This window comes from Heteronotia binoei, chromosome 5 (assembly GCF_032191835.1).
Source record: "Heteronotia binoei isolate CCM8104 ecotype False Entrance Well chromosome 5, APGP_CSIRO_Hbin_v1, whole genome shotgun sequence".
Classification (NCBI taxonomy): Eukaryota; Metazoa; Chordata; class Lepidosauria; order Squamata; family Gekkonidae; genus Heteronotia; species Heteronotia binoei.
Genome location: NC_083227.1, coordinates 148,340,703 through 148,359,582, shown reverse-complemented (window position 1 = coordinate 148,359,582; position 18,880 = coordinate 148,340,703). Strand labels below are relative to the sequence as shown.

The window sequence follows — 18,880 nt, the reverse complement described above, 5'->3', positions numbered from 1 at the left end:
CAGAAAGCTTTTGATAAAGTTCCTCATCAAAGGCTCCTTAGAAAGCTTGAGAGTCATGGAGTAAAAGGACAGGTCCTCTTGTGGATCAAAAACTGGCTAATTAATAGGAAGCAGAGAGTGAGTATAAATGGGCAGTCTTCGTAGTGGAGGACGGTAAGCAATGGGGTGCCGCAGGGCTCAGTACTGGGTCCCATGCTCTTTAACTTGTTCATAAATGATTTGGAGTTGGGAGTGAGCAGTGAAGTGGCCAAGTTTGCAGATGACACTAAATTGTTCAGGGTGGTGAGAACCAGAGAGGATTGTGAGGCACTCCAAAGGGATCTGTTGAGGCTGGGTGAGTCGGCGTCAACGTGGCAGATGAGGTTTAATGTGGCCAAGTGCAAAGTAATGCACATTGGGGCCAAGAATCCCAGCTACAAATACAAGTTGATGGGGTGTGAACTGGCAGAGACTGACCAAGAGAGAGATCTTGAGGTCATGGTAGATAACTCACTGAAAATGTCAAGACAGTGTGCGATTGTAATGAAAAAGGCCAACACCATGCTGGGAATTATTAGGAAGGGAATTGAAAACAAATCAGCCAGTATCATAATGCCCCTGTTTAAATCGATGGTGCGGTCTCATTTGGAAAACTGTGTGCAATTCTGGCCACCGCACCTCAAAAAGGATATTATAGCATTGGAAAAAGTGCAGAAAAGGGCAACTAGAATGATTAAAGGGTTGGAACACTTTCCCTATGAAGAAAGGTTAAAACGTTTGGGGCTCTTTAGCTTGGAGAAACGTCTACTGCGGGGTGAAATGATAGAGGTTTACAAGATAAAGCATGGGATGGAGAAAGTAGAGAAAGAAGTACTTTTCTCCCTTTCTCACAATACAAGAACTCATGGGCATTCGATGAAATTGCTGAGCAGTCAGGTTAAAACAGATAAAAGGAAGTACTTCTTCGCCCAAAGGGTGATTAACATATGGAATTCACTGCCACAGGAGGTGGCGACCACAAGCATAGCTTCAGGAGTAGGTTAGATAAAAATATGGAGCAGAGGTCCATCAGCGGCTATTAGCCACAGTGTGTATATATGTGTGTGTGCATATATATATATATATATATATATATATATATATATATATAATTTTTTGGGCCACTGTGTGACACAGAGTGTTGGACTGAATGGGCCATTGGCCTGATCCAACATGGCTTCTCTTATATTCTTAACAAAAGTCCGTATAGTCAAAGCGATGATATTCCCAGTAGTAATGTATGGCTGTGAGAGCTGGACCATAAGGAAGACTGAGTGCAGAAGAATAGATGCTTTTGAGATATGGTGCTGGAGAAGAATCTTAAGAGTCTCTTGGACTGCAAGAAGATCCATTCAGTTAGTCCTAAGGGAAATCAACCCAGACTGTTCCCTGGAAGGTCAGATGCCGAAGCTGAAACTCAAATACTTTGGCCACCAAATGAGAAGGGAGCACTCACTGGAGAAGATCCTGATGCTGGGAGAGACAGAAGGCAAAAGAAGAAGGGGACGGCAAAAGATGGGATGGCTGGACAGTGTTACTGATGTAACAAACACGAATTTGAGCAGACTTTGGAGGATGGTGGAAGACAGGAGGGCCTGGCGTGACTTTGTCCATTGGGTCGCAAAGTGTCGGACTTGACTGTGCAACTGAACAACAACAGTTTACATCTAACATGACTTCAGTGCCCATTTTCAGAGTTCAGTGTTCACAAAACCCCATGCCTATGCATCCTCCAGGATTGGTTACTGCAATATACTTAATGTGGGCCTGTCCTTGGATGCTTTGGTACAGTTAGCGTAGAATATTTGTTTTAGGCAAGCCACTACCCCTTAGTCCCCTACCCGCAGAACAAGGATGACAAGAAGGAGGCGGCAGGCTGTGGCGCAGTGGAAGAGCATCTGCTTTTTATGCAGGAGGTTCCAGGGACAATCCTGGGCATCTCCAGTTGAAAGGACCAGGTAGGATATGTTGTGAAAGACCTCAACCTGAGACCCTGGACAGCTGCTACAGTCTGAGTAGATAATACTGACCTTGATGGTTTTATAAAGTTTGGAGGTGCAAATGCTTCCACTGGGGACACCCATCTTGGAATTTTCTGATAAATTCTCGATTTTAGCCATGTCCATGTGTGATACAAAGATTTCCGAAACCAATGATTTTTAAAATAAGAATGCCCTTCTAGTCTTTGGTATCATAAATACGCATGCCAACCCAAGGTGAGATCATGGCCCTCTAGCAACAACTGTCTCCTATCATTCAAGAACACCCAGACTCTTACCCAGGTCATCACTGAAGCTCTATAGTACTAATTAATTTAGTTAATTTAGAATCCTGTAAAGTCTTCAGTTTCGCCAGATATAGTCGGAGACCATTTTATTCAATTCTTGGAAAAACACATTGGTTATAAGCACTGGTGTAGTTTGGAATAGAAATAACAATCTTGGTAAAATGTTCATTTTTACTGAACCTATTCTTCCCATTAAAGATAAATTCAAATCTTGCCATTTTCCCAAATCTTTCTTAATCTCTTTGAGCAATTTATCATAATTGTCCATCATTAAACTACTACATTTGTTTGTGATATATATGCCCAAGTATTTAATTCTTTTCTCATAGATAAATCCTGATTTTTGTTGAAGTAGTTGAATTTGTTCTGTCGTCATGTTCTTGGTCAACAATTTTGTTTTGTGATAGTTTATATTTAGTCCTGCCCAATAACCACACTGCTTAATCTTGTTTATCAAATGATCAATTGAGTCTAATGGTTGCTCTAATATAAAAACCAAATCATCCGCAAAAGCTCTCAATATATAGTGTTCACCTTTGATCAACGCTCCCTTAATACTTGAATCTTCTCTTATTTGATTGTTCAATATCTAGAGAAATGAAAAGAAGTGGTGACAGTGGGCAGCTTTGTCTTATACCCTTTTGAATATGGATTGCTTCTGTTAGCTCACCATTCACCATCACTTTGCCCTTTGTAAGGAATATATTGATTGTATTATTCTCACAAAGTTCTCACCGCATTCCATACCCTTCAGTTGTTGTAACATAAATTGCCAACGAACATTATCAAAGGCCTTCTCTGCATCCAGACAGATTAATGCTAATTGTTTCTCTGGATGATTCTCATAATATTCCATTCCATACTGTTCTAACATTATCTTTCAAATATCTTCTAGGAAAAAATCCTGCCTGATCTTGATGTATTGTAGTCAGTAAGACCTTTAAACGTTGTGCCAGTATTGAGGCAAAAATTTTGTAATCCACATTTAAAAGAGAAATTGGCTGGAAATTTTTTATATTTTTCAAATTTGCATCCTCTTTTGGGGTTAAAGATATTGTAGCTTCTTGCCAGGAGGCTGGTATTTGAGCTTCCTTTTGAATCTTTTCAATAAGACTTTTAAATGGTGTCAACAAACAATCTTCAAAAGCTTTATACAACTTTGCAGGTAAACCATCTGGGCCTGGGGATTTACCGTTCTTTTGAGATGCCATTGCATCACTCACTTCTCTTATCGTTATTGGTTCGTTTAAAATTTTCCGTTGTTCCTCTGTAAATTTTGTTTTGTTTAATGTATTCTTCTAGATCTTCCTTTTGGACTTATTTGGCTTCATATAGTCTTTTGTAGAATTGTTCCACAATTTGACGTTTCTCCTGTCTTTGAAATTTCTCTTTATTGTTTTCATCTTTCAATACTGGTATTATTCTTTTTGCACTCTCTTTTCTCAGTCTATAAGCCAACCATCTTCCCTGTTTATTGGCATGTTCAAAATAGTTTTGTCTGGCAAATCTTAATTTTTTCTCTGTTTCCTCTACAAGTAATAAATTAAGTTGATGTTGTATTTTTAAATTTTATTTTGAAACTCCTGTTTTGTAGGTTGTATTTTCAAATTCTTTTCAGCTTTTTCTGCTTGTGACATTAGTTTTTGGAAGTTTTCGGATCTTTCCTTCTTTTTCTTAGCACTGAATCTAATTGCTAGGCCCCTGGAGTATGCTTTGGCTGTATCCCATACTACTTGCATCTTCATGTCTTGGGTTGTATTCTGTCTAAAAAAAGATTCCATTTCTACCTTAGATTCTTGAAGAAAATCTTTATCTTTTAGGATTGAGGTATTTAACCTCCAAGTTCTTCTCAGTTGGGTTCCCTTGAATTTTATCATTACAGGATTATGGTCTGATATAACTCTTGGTTGGATTTCCATCTCCACTAGGTCTTTGACCAAATCTGTGGACAGCCAGCATATATCAATTCTTGACCACGACTGATGACTAGCAGAGTAATATGTAAAGTCTCTTGAATTTAGATATCTTGTTCTCCATGCATCAACTAAATCCAGTTCTGAAAGTTTCCAAAAGCTTGTTGGTAGTTGAAATCCTTTAGCTCTGGTATCCTTATGTGTTTTTTTGTCCAATTGTCTATCACAAACTGCATTAAAGTCTCCTATTAGACAATATTCTGCATAGTCCAAGTTTACTAGCTTAAGATGTAAATCTTCAAAAAAATTTCTTGATGCTTATTCGGTGCATAAATGTTTACCAGTAGAATTTTTTTACTATCCACAACAATTTCCACTAATAGAACTCTTCCATCTTCTGAAGTGTACTGTAACTGTGGGTTAAATTTGTCCTTTATATAAATTGCCAGACCCCTTTTCTTTTTATTTAGATCTGTTGCTGTAAATAAATTACCAAGTTTCTTATTTCTCAGGAGATGTTGATCTTTTGCCAAAATATGAGTTTCTTGTAAGCAAATTATATCCATCTCCAATTTTGCTAAGTATTTGAAGGTCTTCCTCCTTTTTATAGGAGAATTAAGTCCATTTACATTAATAGAGACTATTGAAGCCATTATGAATTTTTCTTATCACTATCTTTTTTAGTCTGCAGTCTTGTTGGGTATTTCCTTGCTCAACTTGAGTCCCCTTCATATGAGATATCCTCTTCTTCCTCTTCATCATTCTTCTTTTCCTTCCCCTCTTTCTTCTCAATTTTCTCCAGGAAATTTTTGGCTTTGAAAGTATTTATCCTATATCTGTTCTCTTCATACATAAAAAGAAGGCCTTCAGGCATTAGCAATGTATAAGGAATTTCTCTTTCTCTCAGAAAATTTGTCAGGGTTTGATATTCTCTTCTCTTTTGTCTAACTGGCCATGGCACCTCTCTCAAATTTTCACCGTATTTCCTGCTATCGTCACTGGCTTATCTCTTCTTTGTTTCAAGATATTATCTCTGGTCTTCCTTGTAAGCTTCAATTGAATTTCACTGGGCAGTCTATTCCTTCTTGTGAAACTTGATGGTACCTGCTTGACTTGGTCGAACGCCTCTTCCATCTTGTCAGGTGTCACTTGCAGAATTTCTGACAGAGCTTTGCTTAGTATTTTCTGTAGATCTTCAGATTTTTCTTCTGGTATGTTTTGAAACTACAGCATATAAGCTGCTCTACCCATTTCTAACTGAAGAAATCTATCATATACTTTCTGCTCTTTTTCCAGTTGCTCCACCTTCTGAGTATTATCCGTCACTTGTGCATCTAGGACCTTCGAGGCTTTATTAGACTCTGCTACTTGCTTTCTATTCTCTCGAAGCTCTTGTTTAATTTCTGCCATCTGCGCTCCTATATTATCTACCTTACCAGTCAGTTGTGCTATGGCAGTTAAGAGAGTGTTTTGCATTTCTTTCATATCACCCTGCATAGCTGCAGGCATGAACTTCCCTGGACCAGACGAAAAGCTAGGCGAAGAGATGGTGAGTCTACCTTCTTGGTTCTCTTTTTTCCTTTGGGCCTCCTTAAAGCCAGTAGCTGCTTTATTGTCCATCCTCACTAGTATATTAACACTCACACCCAAACACTTTGAATGTTTCCACTTAAGCAACCTGTTTTGGAACACAATATTCTTATTTAGATCAACAAACCCAATATCTAACAATAGCGTCAATATTACGAAAAGATAATAGTTTGGAAACAGAACCTTCTTGCTTATGTCAACGATTTAACCAACCCCAAACAGCCATAAACAGTATATTAAACAGAGCCTTTTTACCAAAACAGCATTTAGTTATCACAGGCCCCAAACAAGCCATCTCTGTAGTATGTTCTCTGTAGTATGTTCTCACAATAGATAGTTCAATCCAATCTAGTCCTTTGCACTCTAAAACCAGCTTGAGTAGTCCTGTCACACCTTGTTTTAAAGCAGTTCAGCCAAATAATCCAACGCCAGAACTACAAGTTGTAATCCAAAGTTGTCACACCCAAATAGTCAGGCTCCACCCTAAAAACCACAGAAAAGTTGCAAATTGTATTCTAAAGATGCAGAGCCCAAACGCAAAGAACAAGACCCTATTATAGCCGGCAACCAAAAAAGGTGGAGAAAAGGCAAAATAAAGTTAAAAAGGAGCAAAATCCCACAAATACGTTCAAGAGTGCAAAATTATAAATATAATCCAACCAGAAGGTACACAGAAAAATATATATAAAAAAAACACACATGCATCCCAACGACAGATTTATAATCCACAAAAATAGGCAATGCAAGCACAGAAAAAAGAAAGAAGGGAAAAAAGAGAAGCTCTTTACATCTTCCCATGAGAATTCTCTCTTGTAATCCATAAGAACATAAGAGAAGCCATGTTGGATCAGGCCAATGGCCCATCCAGTACAACACTCTGTGTCACATAAGAGAAGCCATGTTGGATGAGGCCAATGGCCCCTCCAGTCCAACACTCTGTGTCACACAGTGGCAAAAAATTTTATATATACACACACACTGTGGCTAATAGCCACTGATGGACCTCTGCTCCATATCTTTATCCAAACCCCTCTTAAAGCTGGCTATGCTTGTAGCCGCCGCCACCTCCCGTGGCAGTGAATTCCACGTGTTAATCACCCTTTGGGTGAAGAAGCACTTCCTTTTATCCATTTAACCCAGCTGCTCAGCTATTTCATCGAATGCCCACGAGTTCTCCACTAGCCATAGGATCTTTCCTGTCTATTTAAGACCTGCAAAGTTTTACTCAGTAAGACAATCTTCTTCCTCTTCTTCTCCGATAGTTTTCTTGGACATTTAAGACCAGCAATGTTTTATTCAGGATGTAAATCTTCCCTGGTAACTATTAGTCTTCACCACCTAATATGTTCGCTATTAGCCTGCTAGTCAATTACAGCTCCACGGAGAGAATTTTCCTGGGGATTCAGGTCAGCTTTATACAAACAGGCTATCTTCTTAAAATAAGATTGGTGTGAACTTGAAAAGAATTTAAATCCAGAACGAGTCACTTGAAAATAATTATAGCTCCAGGCAGAAAGTCTTTTGGAAGCCTTTGCCTAGGAGAAAAGGGAGCCAGGTTATCCCCCCCTTTCCTCCTTCGTGCTTGCCTCCGACACCGCTCCTTTTGGCTTTTCCAACCCCCCAAAGGAAAGAAACTTACAATCAATAGAAGAATGTCCAAATCCAATCCGATCAGTCATGCAGAGTCCATAATTGATGAAAAAGACAAGAAGAAAAATCCGATGTTCAACCCCAGCGCCATTTAAAATGGTGATCGGGGGCAGCGAGGTTTGCAGTGAAGAGGGGATCAGAATACAGCCGCTGCTGATCGTCCCATCCCACTCAAGCTGCCTGCCTGCACAGACCCCCCCCCGGGGTCCGCAACACGAGTCCCCTGGTATTCAGGAGGCTCCTTTACTGCCCGATTAGAGAGCGATCCTTGGGAGCTGGCCCAGGGCGCTCTCTACCTTGAGTCGCCAAATCTGGAAAAATTCAATACTGACCTTGATGGACTGATGGTCTGATTCAGTATAAAACGGCTTCAAAAGTTCAAGAATACTTACCTACCTAACAATGTTTTCATGAGAATTGTTGTCACAATAGATGGGGAATGCTAAAAGCACTCTGCAAATGCTAAGTTTTTACAGTGATGGCTGCTGTGGTTAATATTCTGTGCTGCAAACTGATTTTACTCTTTTGAATGTGTTGTACATTTGCCTCACATATGTGTGCCTGTAGGAGAATAAATGCTTTAAATAAATAAAGGAGCCACTCTGTAGAAGAGGGGAGGCCAGTTATTGCAAGCTGAGGTTAGGGGAGATGGTAGGAAGGAGATTCCTGGTAGTGAGTGCCCCTTTAATCTCCTGTTCAGTCTCTTCTGCAAGGTGAAAAACTGGAAATGATCGTGTAGTTGTTGAATCTCAATGGCATAAGCAGTATATCTAAAGCTTCCTCTCTCTTTTAATTTTAAAAAGGAGAAAGACTCAGGAGTGGGTTCTGTAAGCAGTTCCCAGACTTATATCACACAGTAGGCGTACTGACAGCAAGAGATCCCCTCTGCCCCAACCATATAAATTTTAAAATTATATAAATATTCAAAATGGAATGAAAGCAAGTAACCATTCAAACTGCTGTGGGCACCTTCCACTGTTATGACTGGTGCATATTTGCCTGCTCTTGGAATATCAGCACTAGGGAAAATCTTAATACTTGTTAATCATTCAAATACTTGCAAGTTGAACACCAACCAGAATGACTCTTTCCTTCTGAAAACAATGTATTCTCAGAAAGCATGTGTGAATGTGTATGTGTTGTGACAAGTGAATCAAAATGCCTATTGATACTGCAGGATTTTCTTGAGGGTCAAGGGATATTGCTAGTGGGACACATGGCAGTTCTTAATGAGAGATGGCATTTTATTGGTTTCAGCTACTGTATGAGACTGCAAGCTTTTGAATCATGCCAGGTTCTTCTGACTAATGGTTCAGAATGATATACAGATGGTGCACTGGAAGGGCAATGTTCATCCAGCCATATCTGCAGTATTTCAAGATGAAGAACCAGGAAATGATGACTCTGAGTGCTGCTGAGAACTGCACCTACCCAGTGACAGGCAGATAGAAGAGATTCTCCCCCCCCCACACCTAGTACAATTTACCCCATGATGTCCTGACTCCCTCAAACTATGGGTTCCAAGCCCCCATCCCACATCATTGGCTGCCACTGGTGGGAGCAGAGAAAAATCAAGATATGGGATAGAAGGGAAGAAGAGAAAATCAAGACAGGCTAACATTTTCAGAGTTATCTCTTGTTTTCCTTGTTATTAGTTTGTGTTCGAAACTGGAAATGCTGATAGTGATGTGGGCTACCAAAATATCCACAAAGGGCAAAGCAGTAAATGAAACGTATATTGCTTTTGACATTATGAATATGACATGTCTGAATCGCAAATGCTTATTTGGGCCTGTGGTCATTATTGAATGAGAGGAGGCACCAATTATATGCACAAAACTAGAGAGGGTTTTAAGAGCATACAAGGCGAAGAGCCGCTTGGTTGCTCTTTTTTTTAGTATCATTCTGTGGTCTGAAATGTGCTTTTATTTTCAGAAGCTGCCTTGAGCATTTTATGGAAAGGTGGCTCAGAAATTTCCTAGATAAGTATAAATAAACCACATTTGATAGCATTGCTCAGTAGCTGTCAGGGCATATTCTGAATCTCAAGTAACCTGCATGGCCCTGAAAAGAGGAATGAGCGGGGATTTGTGTGGAGATCTCCTATTCCTAGCCCCGACTGTTCTGGCGCTGCTTCAGCATGCCTAAATGAGACCCAAACCTTACTATTATAATACTGACTACTGACTACCTCCTACTGACACCTCCTACTGACTACCCCTGGGCCGAAAGAGATTAAACTTCAGAACACCCAAGCACGGGCCTTTTCAATCGTGGCCCCTTCCCTATGGAATCAGCTCCCGGAGAAGGTGCGGACCCTGCGGAGCCTTGATCAGTTCCGCAGGGCCTGCAAGACCACCCTCTTCAAGCTAGCGTGCACGGACTGCTGAATTAAGGTTGTTAACAAAGGGATCTGCCAATATGATTCTGTCTAAGGACCTATGTTACTATGTAAACTATGTAAACTGACAGAAATTAGCGTCGAAAATACCATCACTGTCAGATTAAGTTATAAATTTTAATTGTATACTGACTGGTTTTTAAATAATGTTAATTTTAAAGTCTTATATTTATCATATTGTATGTTTATGAATGTTGTTAGCCGCCCTGAGCCTGCCTAGGCGGGGAGGGCGGGGTATAAATAAAATTTTATTATTATTATTATTATAGTATTATATCTAGTGATGATGAATGGAGTTTATCCTAGTGGGGAGAGGGGTCCCACTGAGTATGGGATGTGCTTTCCTACATAAATAACATCTTATTCTCAATGTTAGAGAAGTTTTGGCTGGCAGATTTATCTGATCTCCTAATTAGTATTTTTTTTTTAAAAGCAATTGCATTATATATGAGGTTATCTAAGGCAAGAGGTTATGGGAAAGTAACATTTCAGATGACAGAAATACGCCTGCTTTGTTCTGAAAAGTTAAGTTGTCGACATTTCCCCCTAGGTGATTGTGAAAACAAGAACAGAATATCAACCAGACCAGAAGAACAAAGGAAAACTCAGAGTGCCTAAAATTGCTGAATTCACAGTCAGTTTCACTGATGGTGTAACAGAAAGATTAAAGGTAAGAAATGCTAATTGCTAGCGAGCTATGTGCAGAGCTAATTATCACAGAATAATTAATAGGTGACATCTGGCTTGATTCTGGTTTAAAAATAGCACAACTCTGTTCATGATCTAGCAAATCTGATTTCGTAGTCCTGCCACACCAAGGAAGCTGAAAGGCATTTGGCTTTCACAACAAAAGTCTGGAATTAGATTACTTTGTGAAAGAACATGACATTAGCTTTATTGTCCAGCTTCTGTGCACTCTCAATTTCTACCCACACTGCCATCAAAATATATATTATGCTCTTGAAAGAATCTAAAGGTAAGGCAGTTCATTCACGGTTTGACACAAAGCAGACTTTGAAATAAGCCTGATCCATCAATGGCTTTTGGGGTATACACAGCCTGCTCTGCAGCTGAGGGGTTCCCCCATTCAGTTTGCTGGGAGAACTGTGAGTGCAAAGGGTCGATTTGGTGCTTAAATGCAAAATGCCAACAGTGGTACAAGAGTGATCCTAGATTATAAAGATGCCTCCTCTTCTGGTCCTGAAATTGTGACTGGACCCTCTTCCTTTCGTTGGGACAGTGGCCATAATCACATCAAGGGTGCTTTCACACAAGAGATTTGGCCCGACCTAGCCACACCTCTCATTCGAATTAAATCTGCACAATCACATGAGTGCATCTGCCCTTTGAGCCTCACCCGTTCTCACCCCGTCTGCATATGCCTCCTATGTGGATTAAAAAGCCACCTGGATCTTCCCGGTAGCTTCCCCCTGAATTGCATTCAGGTTGCATATTCTTTGGCTGTCTGATCATGCTGGCGTGACTCATGAGTGGAAGAAGAAGATAGAAGAAGATATTGGATTTATATCCCACCTTCCACTCCGAAGAGTCTCAGAGCGGCTCACAATCTCCTTTACCTTCCTCCCCCACAACAGACACCCTGTGAGGTAGATGAAGATATTGGATTTATATCCCGCCCTCCACTCCAAAGAGTCTCAGAGTGGCTCACAATTTCCTTTACCTTCCTCCCCCACAACAGACACCCTGTGAGGTAGATGAAGATATTGGATTTATATCCCGCCCTCCACTCCGAAGAGTCTCAGAGAGGCTCACAATCTCCTTTCCCTTCCCCCCCCACAGCAGACACCCTGTGAGGTGGGTGGGGCTGGAGAGGGCTCTCACAGCAGCTGCCCTTTCAAGGATAGAGGCTCAGAGCAGCCTACAATCTCCTTTACCTTCCTCCCCCACAACAGACACCCTGTGAGGTAGATGAAGATATTGGATTTATATCCCGCCCTCCACTCCGAAGAGTCTCAGAGAGGCTCACAATCTCCTTTCCCTTCCCCCCCCACAGCAGACACCCTGTGAGGTGGGTGGGGCTGGAGAGGGCTCTCACAGCAGCTGCCCTTTCAAGGACAACCTCTGCCAGAGCTACGGCTGACCCAAGGCCATGCTAGCAGGTACAAGTGGAGGAGTGGGGAATCAAACCCAGTTCTCCCAGATAAGAGTCCGCACCCTTAACCACTACACCAAACTGGAAGAGCAGTGTGATTGCTCCAAACCGTTTCCAGTGTGTTCTGATTTCCCCCCACCCCCTAACCTCCCTCTGAGGAGCGCTTGTGCACTTCTCTGCTTGAGTGTGCACACATAGGAGGATTTTCTTTTTTTAAAAAATGACCTTTTCTGCAGCAGATCCGTGGTTGATGTGCACTAGCAGTGTGAATGCACAATCATGGACTGCTGCCAGGATCCTGCTGCTTCAACAGGGCCTGTCTGATCCCTCTGAAACGGACCTAACCAAAGCAGTTTTTTTTCAGGATGAGATATCGGATCAATTTCCCAGTGTGAAAGCACCCCAAGTCTTTCACACCAGATCAATGGCTTACTAACCAAGATGATTATAATGAATCTCCATGTCCTGTAATCTCTAACTGCCAGTGCTAGGAGGCAACAGTGGAGAAGGACTCGGCATCTGTGCCCTGTTATCGGCTCTTCAGAGTAACGGATTGGCCACTATGTGAAACAGGATGCTGGACTAGATGGACCACCCATTCCTAAGCATGCTAATGCGTAAGCAAGGCCCACTGCATGTAACATGGCTTGCTCCCAAGCCTGCATTGCAGATAGAGTTGCCAGATGGTGTCAACAAAAATACTGGACTCACCTAATACAAATTTGTCAACATACACATGCACACGTGCATGCACACACACACACACACACACTCTCCATGTGCATAGAGCATATTTATTCTTGGGAGACCAACAGATGTTTAACACATTTGAATTCAAATCACCTGCCAAAAATGCCAGAGAAAAACAACAGCTCCAATTGAATTAAAGCATGTCGGGATGTTTTTGTTGTATGCACATAGCCTGGTTTAAAAAGCAGAAACAATGGGTGACTATTTGATGATGAAATTGCTGGTGTTTTCTTGGAGAGAGGAATTTTGCATTGCGGTGGCACATAAAAGTAGCACCAGTTGAGGGAAAGGCAGCCCAGACACCTCTGTCCTCCCTCTTCTCTCTCATTGCCATGCTGCCTCCAGCTTTTCTCTCTGTGCTTGCCTTCTTCTCCCTTTTGGCCATATTGGCTATGGCTTGGTTCCCCATGGTTGCTAACTCATCACCATGATAATGGGAGTGGTGATTAAGTAAGCAGGAGGATGGGAAACCTTAACAGACAGGTATGTAGAACAAAGTTTGAGTAATGGTGGGCACCTCTAAAACCAACAGTTTTATTTAAGGTATGATCTTTTGTGTGCATGCATAGTTCTTCAGATGCAGTGAAATGGAAGTTACCACTCCATACATTTAGGTAGAGGTTGAACAGCAAATTAGCATATAACATAATGAAGATGTTTTAACAGATGCAAACAGGAATATAGAATCTTTCGGGCTCAAGTGCCGGTTCTACTGGAGAAAGTTTTCCTTACAGACGTTTCGTTCTCAGCTGCGGAGAACATCCTCAGTGGCGTTGCAGCCGGAGCAGGTGCTCTGACCTTCTTGGCGAGAAGAAGAAGGTCAGAGCGCCTGCTCCAGCTGCAGCGCCACTGAGGATGTTCTCCGCAGCTGAGAACGAAACGTCTGGAAGGAAAACTTTCTCCAGTAGAACACAGCACTTGAGCCTGGAAGATTCTACAAATCCTAACGATGTTACCAGCCGTGAAAACCTGAAATCTTTGATAAGTCTATATGGTCAACATTTGTTTGAATTTAAATCCAAAGGTGCAGAAAACAGTGAAGCAGATAAATATGTTAAATTTGGAGATAGATGTGTACATGTATCTCTCTTTTAATCCCCCCCTCCAAATAAGTCCTGGTGCCAGTGGACTCAAACTGTGTTCCACTGATCAAGGCCAACATGGCTGTCCACCTAGATAGCTAGGTAGGAAGTGAACGACTGGCTCTGGTGTGGCAATAGATTGGTTGTTTGGGAGACAAGCCAGAGGTGATGACAGGAAGCAGGAAGTGGAAGAGGGGAAGTGAATCTGCAGGCAACAAAGTGGGAGGACTGGGGATATATGATTTCTCCTGCATGTTGCGACTAGTTTGCTGTAATGGCTGAGTCCTAGTAATATTGATGTGTTCAGTTAATGTATTTGCTTTTGATTGATTTCACTAAGGGTGCTTTCACGCAGTGACTGGTTGCAAGAGGATTATGCTGTTCTTATACAGTAAAAACGCAGTTACAAAGCACATTATTTAGTGTGTGTGAATGCACCCAAAGTCATGCTGTTACATTGGCTTGGCAGAACTCCACATTAGAATCTCTGATTCTATATTGTGTCTCATAGGCCTTGCATCTTTTGGATGGCTGTGATAGTTTCCCCCCTCCAGTTGGAATAAAGACACAGTGTGTTGGGTAAAAACTCAACTCCGATAAATGAACCCCGTCCAGCCTATACAGGTCAGCATTCTCTACCTGTATGGTCGGATGGGGAAGGAATGTGCCTAAACCCCCCTCCATGGCCTTCTGCAGGGCCTGGTTAGCCTTGCGTCTGGCGCGCTCTATCCCAGCAAATTGCCGACCAAATCAAGATAACCCCAGGCCACCTGTTCTTAATGGCCTGGATATCTGCCTGCGCCTGCACCAAAATGGGCTTCCCTTTCATCAATCCAAGGTCATTCCCACCAAGGTGGATGACCAGGATGTGTGGCAGAGGCGCAATCGTCCCACGGAACAGCAGTGGCATGATTGCAGGCCAACGCAGTTCACGGCGACCCAGCCACTCCACTGTCGCCCACTCGCTGAGACCCAGCTGGGTGCCAACTGGTGATCTCCTGGCCTGGTGGGCAGCCCAGAACACCATACTGTGCCCTCAGATGAGGATCCAACGCCTCTCCTTACGAGCCACAACACCTGACAAACAGAAAACAGTCACAACCCAGGAAAAGAAACGCGCCAACGAGCAACCCCTCTGCAAACTTGCACCCAAGCACATCACTGGAAGATCAATGGGCGTACATATGATTTGTAGGCCGCTGATCGCCACTGACCCATCCGCTGTATTGCAGGGTGGGTGTATCCCATCGCTGCCGATGTGGATGTAGCTCCTATTCGAAAAGAATGTGTGCCGAATTTGGCACCCCCTAATCCCAATTCAGCCAGTGCCCTGCCGGTCACTGTCCAAAATTGGTATTTCGTAAGGGGGGAAACATCGCTATGGCGAAACAAGGGGCCTTCACCCTCTCCCCTAAGCGATATGTACTACTCCAGGGCCTTGACTGGGCACAGCTCTGGCAACTTGCACGGGTCAATTGTAACGACTGCACCCCTCTGGTGTTGGTCCATTTTAGATCGCCGGACTATTAAACTGACCTGTCCACCTATGAATTTAATGTCACTGGCACACAGTGCATGCTCAGAATTGTCCTTTTTCGACTGAACCACCAACTCACTGATCCTAAGTGCTCCGAAATAGGCGACCAATGAGGCCGCATGAAAAAGAGTGGCCTCAAAAGCAGATGAACATACTTCAGGCCAAACTTGGAATAGCCCCTTAAGCATTGATGGAGATATGGGTTGCCGGGCATCAGCTGGCGGCCCCTGCTCCCATGCCCAGCTCTCCAGCATCTTTCTAATTCTAAAATCCCCAGTGCCTCCAGAAAGACCCTGCACTTTACTAATGAAGGCAATTGCTGCCAATTGTCCCCTAATTGAGTTAAGCCCTGTCTTTCTGGTAAATACAAAACTGAATGAGGTGGGTAACAGGGACTGGCCAACTATCAGGCAGCCCAGCAGAACTTCTAAAAACCTGAAACTGCAGGTCCGCTCTTTCATAAGTTTTCCGAGTACTCGGCGCCAAAGCTAGTTGGATTGCCCTACCAGCTTCAGCCCACCAAGCTGCCAGAGTTCCTGTGGCATTCACACTGGCCGAGGGTCTGCTTCCGGAGCAAGCTGGTGAAAACGCTCGATCTGTTGGCGAGATAGAGCGTCCGCCACCCCGTTGCATACTCCATGCACATGCTTTGCAAGAAACAGAATGTTCAACCGGAGGCATCGGAGTGTAAATGCTCTCACTAGAGTCATCAACAATGCTGATTTAGAGGATAGGGAGTTGATAACATGTACAACAGCCATGTTATCACACCAGAAATGTACAGCGTGGTTGGCCAACTGCACCCCCCCATAGCCAAACGGCTACCACAATGGGAAAGAACTCCAAAAATGTGAGGTCACGACAGAGCCCACTTGCCAACCACTCTGTGGGCCACTGCTCCGTACACCAATGTCCCCGAAAATATGCTCTGAATCCGGTGGCTCTTGCCGCATCCAAAGATATCTGGAGCTCTGCTTCGATCTTTAAGTCCTCACACCAAAATGAAATCCCATTGAAGGATTTCAAAAATTCCTCCCACACCTCCAGGTCCCTTCGCATGCCTCTGGTCATTCGCACTCTATGGTGAGGGAGATGCAGGGGCCCCATGGCGTCACATAGCCACCTCAAGAAGGCCCTCCCAGGGGCCACAACTTTGCAAGCAAAATTGAGATGCCCCACTAACTGCTGGAGCTAAAGCAGTGACACTTTGTGCTGCCTCTTGAGAGCAGCTAATCGAATTCTAAGACCCACCACCTTATCCGCACGCAGCCGTGAAGCTTGCAGCGTGGTGTCCAGCTCGATGCCCAAAAATGTAAGCACCGAGCTGGGGCCCTCCGTCTTTTTGTGTGCCAGTGGCACCCCGAGCTCCCGCGCCAGGCCCTCAAATGACTGCAATAGCCTGGCACATTGCCCAGACCCCGAGGGGCCCACGAAAAGATAGTCATCTAGGTAGTGAACAGTATCACTTAATCCTGATCTGGCCCGTAGTGCCCATTCCACAAAGAAACTGAACCGCTCAAAAGCTGCACAGGAAACTGAACATCCCATCAGCAGGGCCCTGTTCATATAATACTTCCCTTCAAAGGCAAATTTCAGCAGATCAAAATCCTCTGGGTGCACTGGCAAAAGGTGAAATGCTGACTTGATGTCGCATTTTGCCATTTCGGCCCCCACACCACAACCCCGCACTATCTTGACCACTTGATCAAATGAAGTGTACCTGACAGAACAGAGAACGTCCGGAATGGAATCGTTCACTGATCCACCCCTGGGGTAGAAAGGTGGTGTATCAAACTGTATTCCCCTGGTGCCTTTTTTGGCACCACTTCTAAGGGGGACACCCACAAAGTGGGTACTGGTGGAGCCTCAAAGGGGCCAAGGACCCGCCCCTCCATGCATGCCTTGGCTATTTTTGCCCTCACTACATGTTCCATCCCTACTACTGAATGGAGGTTGGAGGCCAAACAAGATACCCTAGGTCCCTGGTACAGAATCCAAAATCCATAAGTAAAGCCCTCTAGTAAATAAGCCCTATCACCCACCAGGGGATAAGCGCCCAGCAACCGCCTAAGTACCTTCAGTTGTATGGGACTGGGTCCCTTTTCCAGGAAGTTGCTGGTTACTCCCCCCCCGCCCCTGGGGCGTCTGGCACCTGCCTTAGGTTTAACATTACTGCAGGCTGAAAAAGCATGTGACCCCCCCACATAGCGGGCACTCATGCTTAATTTTACAGGCCTTTCTGGAACACACACCCTTGGATGTAAATTCCCAACAAAGCAGCCAGGGTTAAACCGGCTGGCCCGCCGCACTGCAGGCACCTACACTATTCTGTTGTTTGTGTACCAGATGACCACTGTCGGCCCTATCGCCCATATTGGGCTTCGCCGGGGACATCAACCGCAGCCAGAGCTGTTGATTAATCTGATCCCAAGGAAGCCCTGGGTTGACTGTGGCCCTCATCCTGAAGGCCTTGTCATATTGCAGTCACGCTGCACTGACGAAATCCATATATGTGCGGTGCACTGTGTCGCAATACTGGAAAAGCACTGCAGCCCGAAAAGGCTGCACCCTTGCTATTACCCCAGCATAGATCAAGAAACCTGGCAGCCAATTGGCTCAAGTCCTCTCTACCTTTCTACGTTTCAGCTTTTCCTTATCATCTAGGTCCTCCTTATCCTTCTTTTCAAGCTCTCTAAAGAGGAGGCTGAAGACGTCCACGTATTCACCCCTCAAAATCTTATCCCGGGTCGCCACTGAAAGGTGATCACCCAAGGGCAATGCAGTATCGCCATATGGAAGAACTTGGAAAGGTATGGACCTATAAGGATTTGGGGGATAGCTCCACATACCCCACTGATAACCCTGCCATGCCCCTTGCTGTGGCAACTGTTGTTGCCCCCCCCATGGCAGCACGCCATGTGCTGACTGTGAAGCAGAGGCGCCTTGTGAAGATGCTGTGGCAGCTGATTGCAAAGTGGTCTGTGTGGTGGAACCTACAAAACTCTGGCCTTACGGCGATGCATGACAGCCCAACCTGACCCTGTTGTCCCAAAGGCCCCAAATGCCCTGGTGTTGGCACTGCCAAACCTGATGTATTTAGGGCACCATCGATTGAGAGTGGCCCCAAGGACCCCAAGGCCAAGTCTGAGGCTGGTGTTGCAATGGGGACTTACCCACTTCCCCCGAGAAGGTGACTGCCACTGCCACATCCAGGGCCAGCTGGACAACTTCCCCCACTGATCCATGGGCCACGGGCTTCCCGCCAGCACCCGCCAGTATCAGCGCCATCCTCCTGGTCCGGTTCATGCCTCCTGTCTGCACTGACAGCCCCGCCCTGTAATGCAGAAAGGCGAGCCAGAACCTCCTTCTCAAAAGTTAACCTGGCTGACTGGCCGGTTGCCCTGTGGCACCCATCCCATGTAGGAGCCCCTGCAGCACCCCTCTGTTGCTCCAAAACCTCTAATTGACCAATAATGGCCTGCTTTAACTGGGCCTCCTCACCCAAGTCGCCCAGGGGACTAGGGTGCTGGCCCTGCTTC

The 18,880-nt window shown here is 44.1% G+C and overlaps 1 protein-coding gene across 1 annotated transcript in view; it reads left to right on the top strand.

Annotated features, from left to right (window-relative positions):
- The window catches only part of NSG2 (neuronal vesicle trafficking associated 2), a 125,734-nt gene that overhangs the window by 54,301 nt on the left and 52,553 nt on the right, over positions 1 to 18,880 (top strand). Inside the window, exon 3 of the mRNA XM_060238337.1 lies at positions 10,410 to 10,529. Coding sequence (XP_060094320.1) covers positions 10,410 to 10,529 — 120 coding nt within the window. The remainder of the gene's footprint in view (positions 1 to 10,409; positions 10,530 to 18,880) is intronic.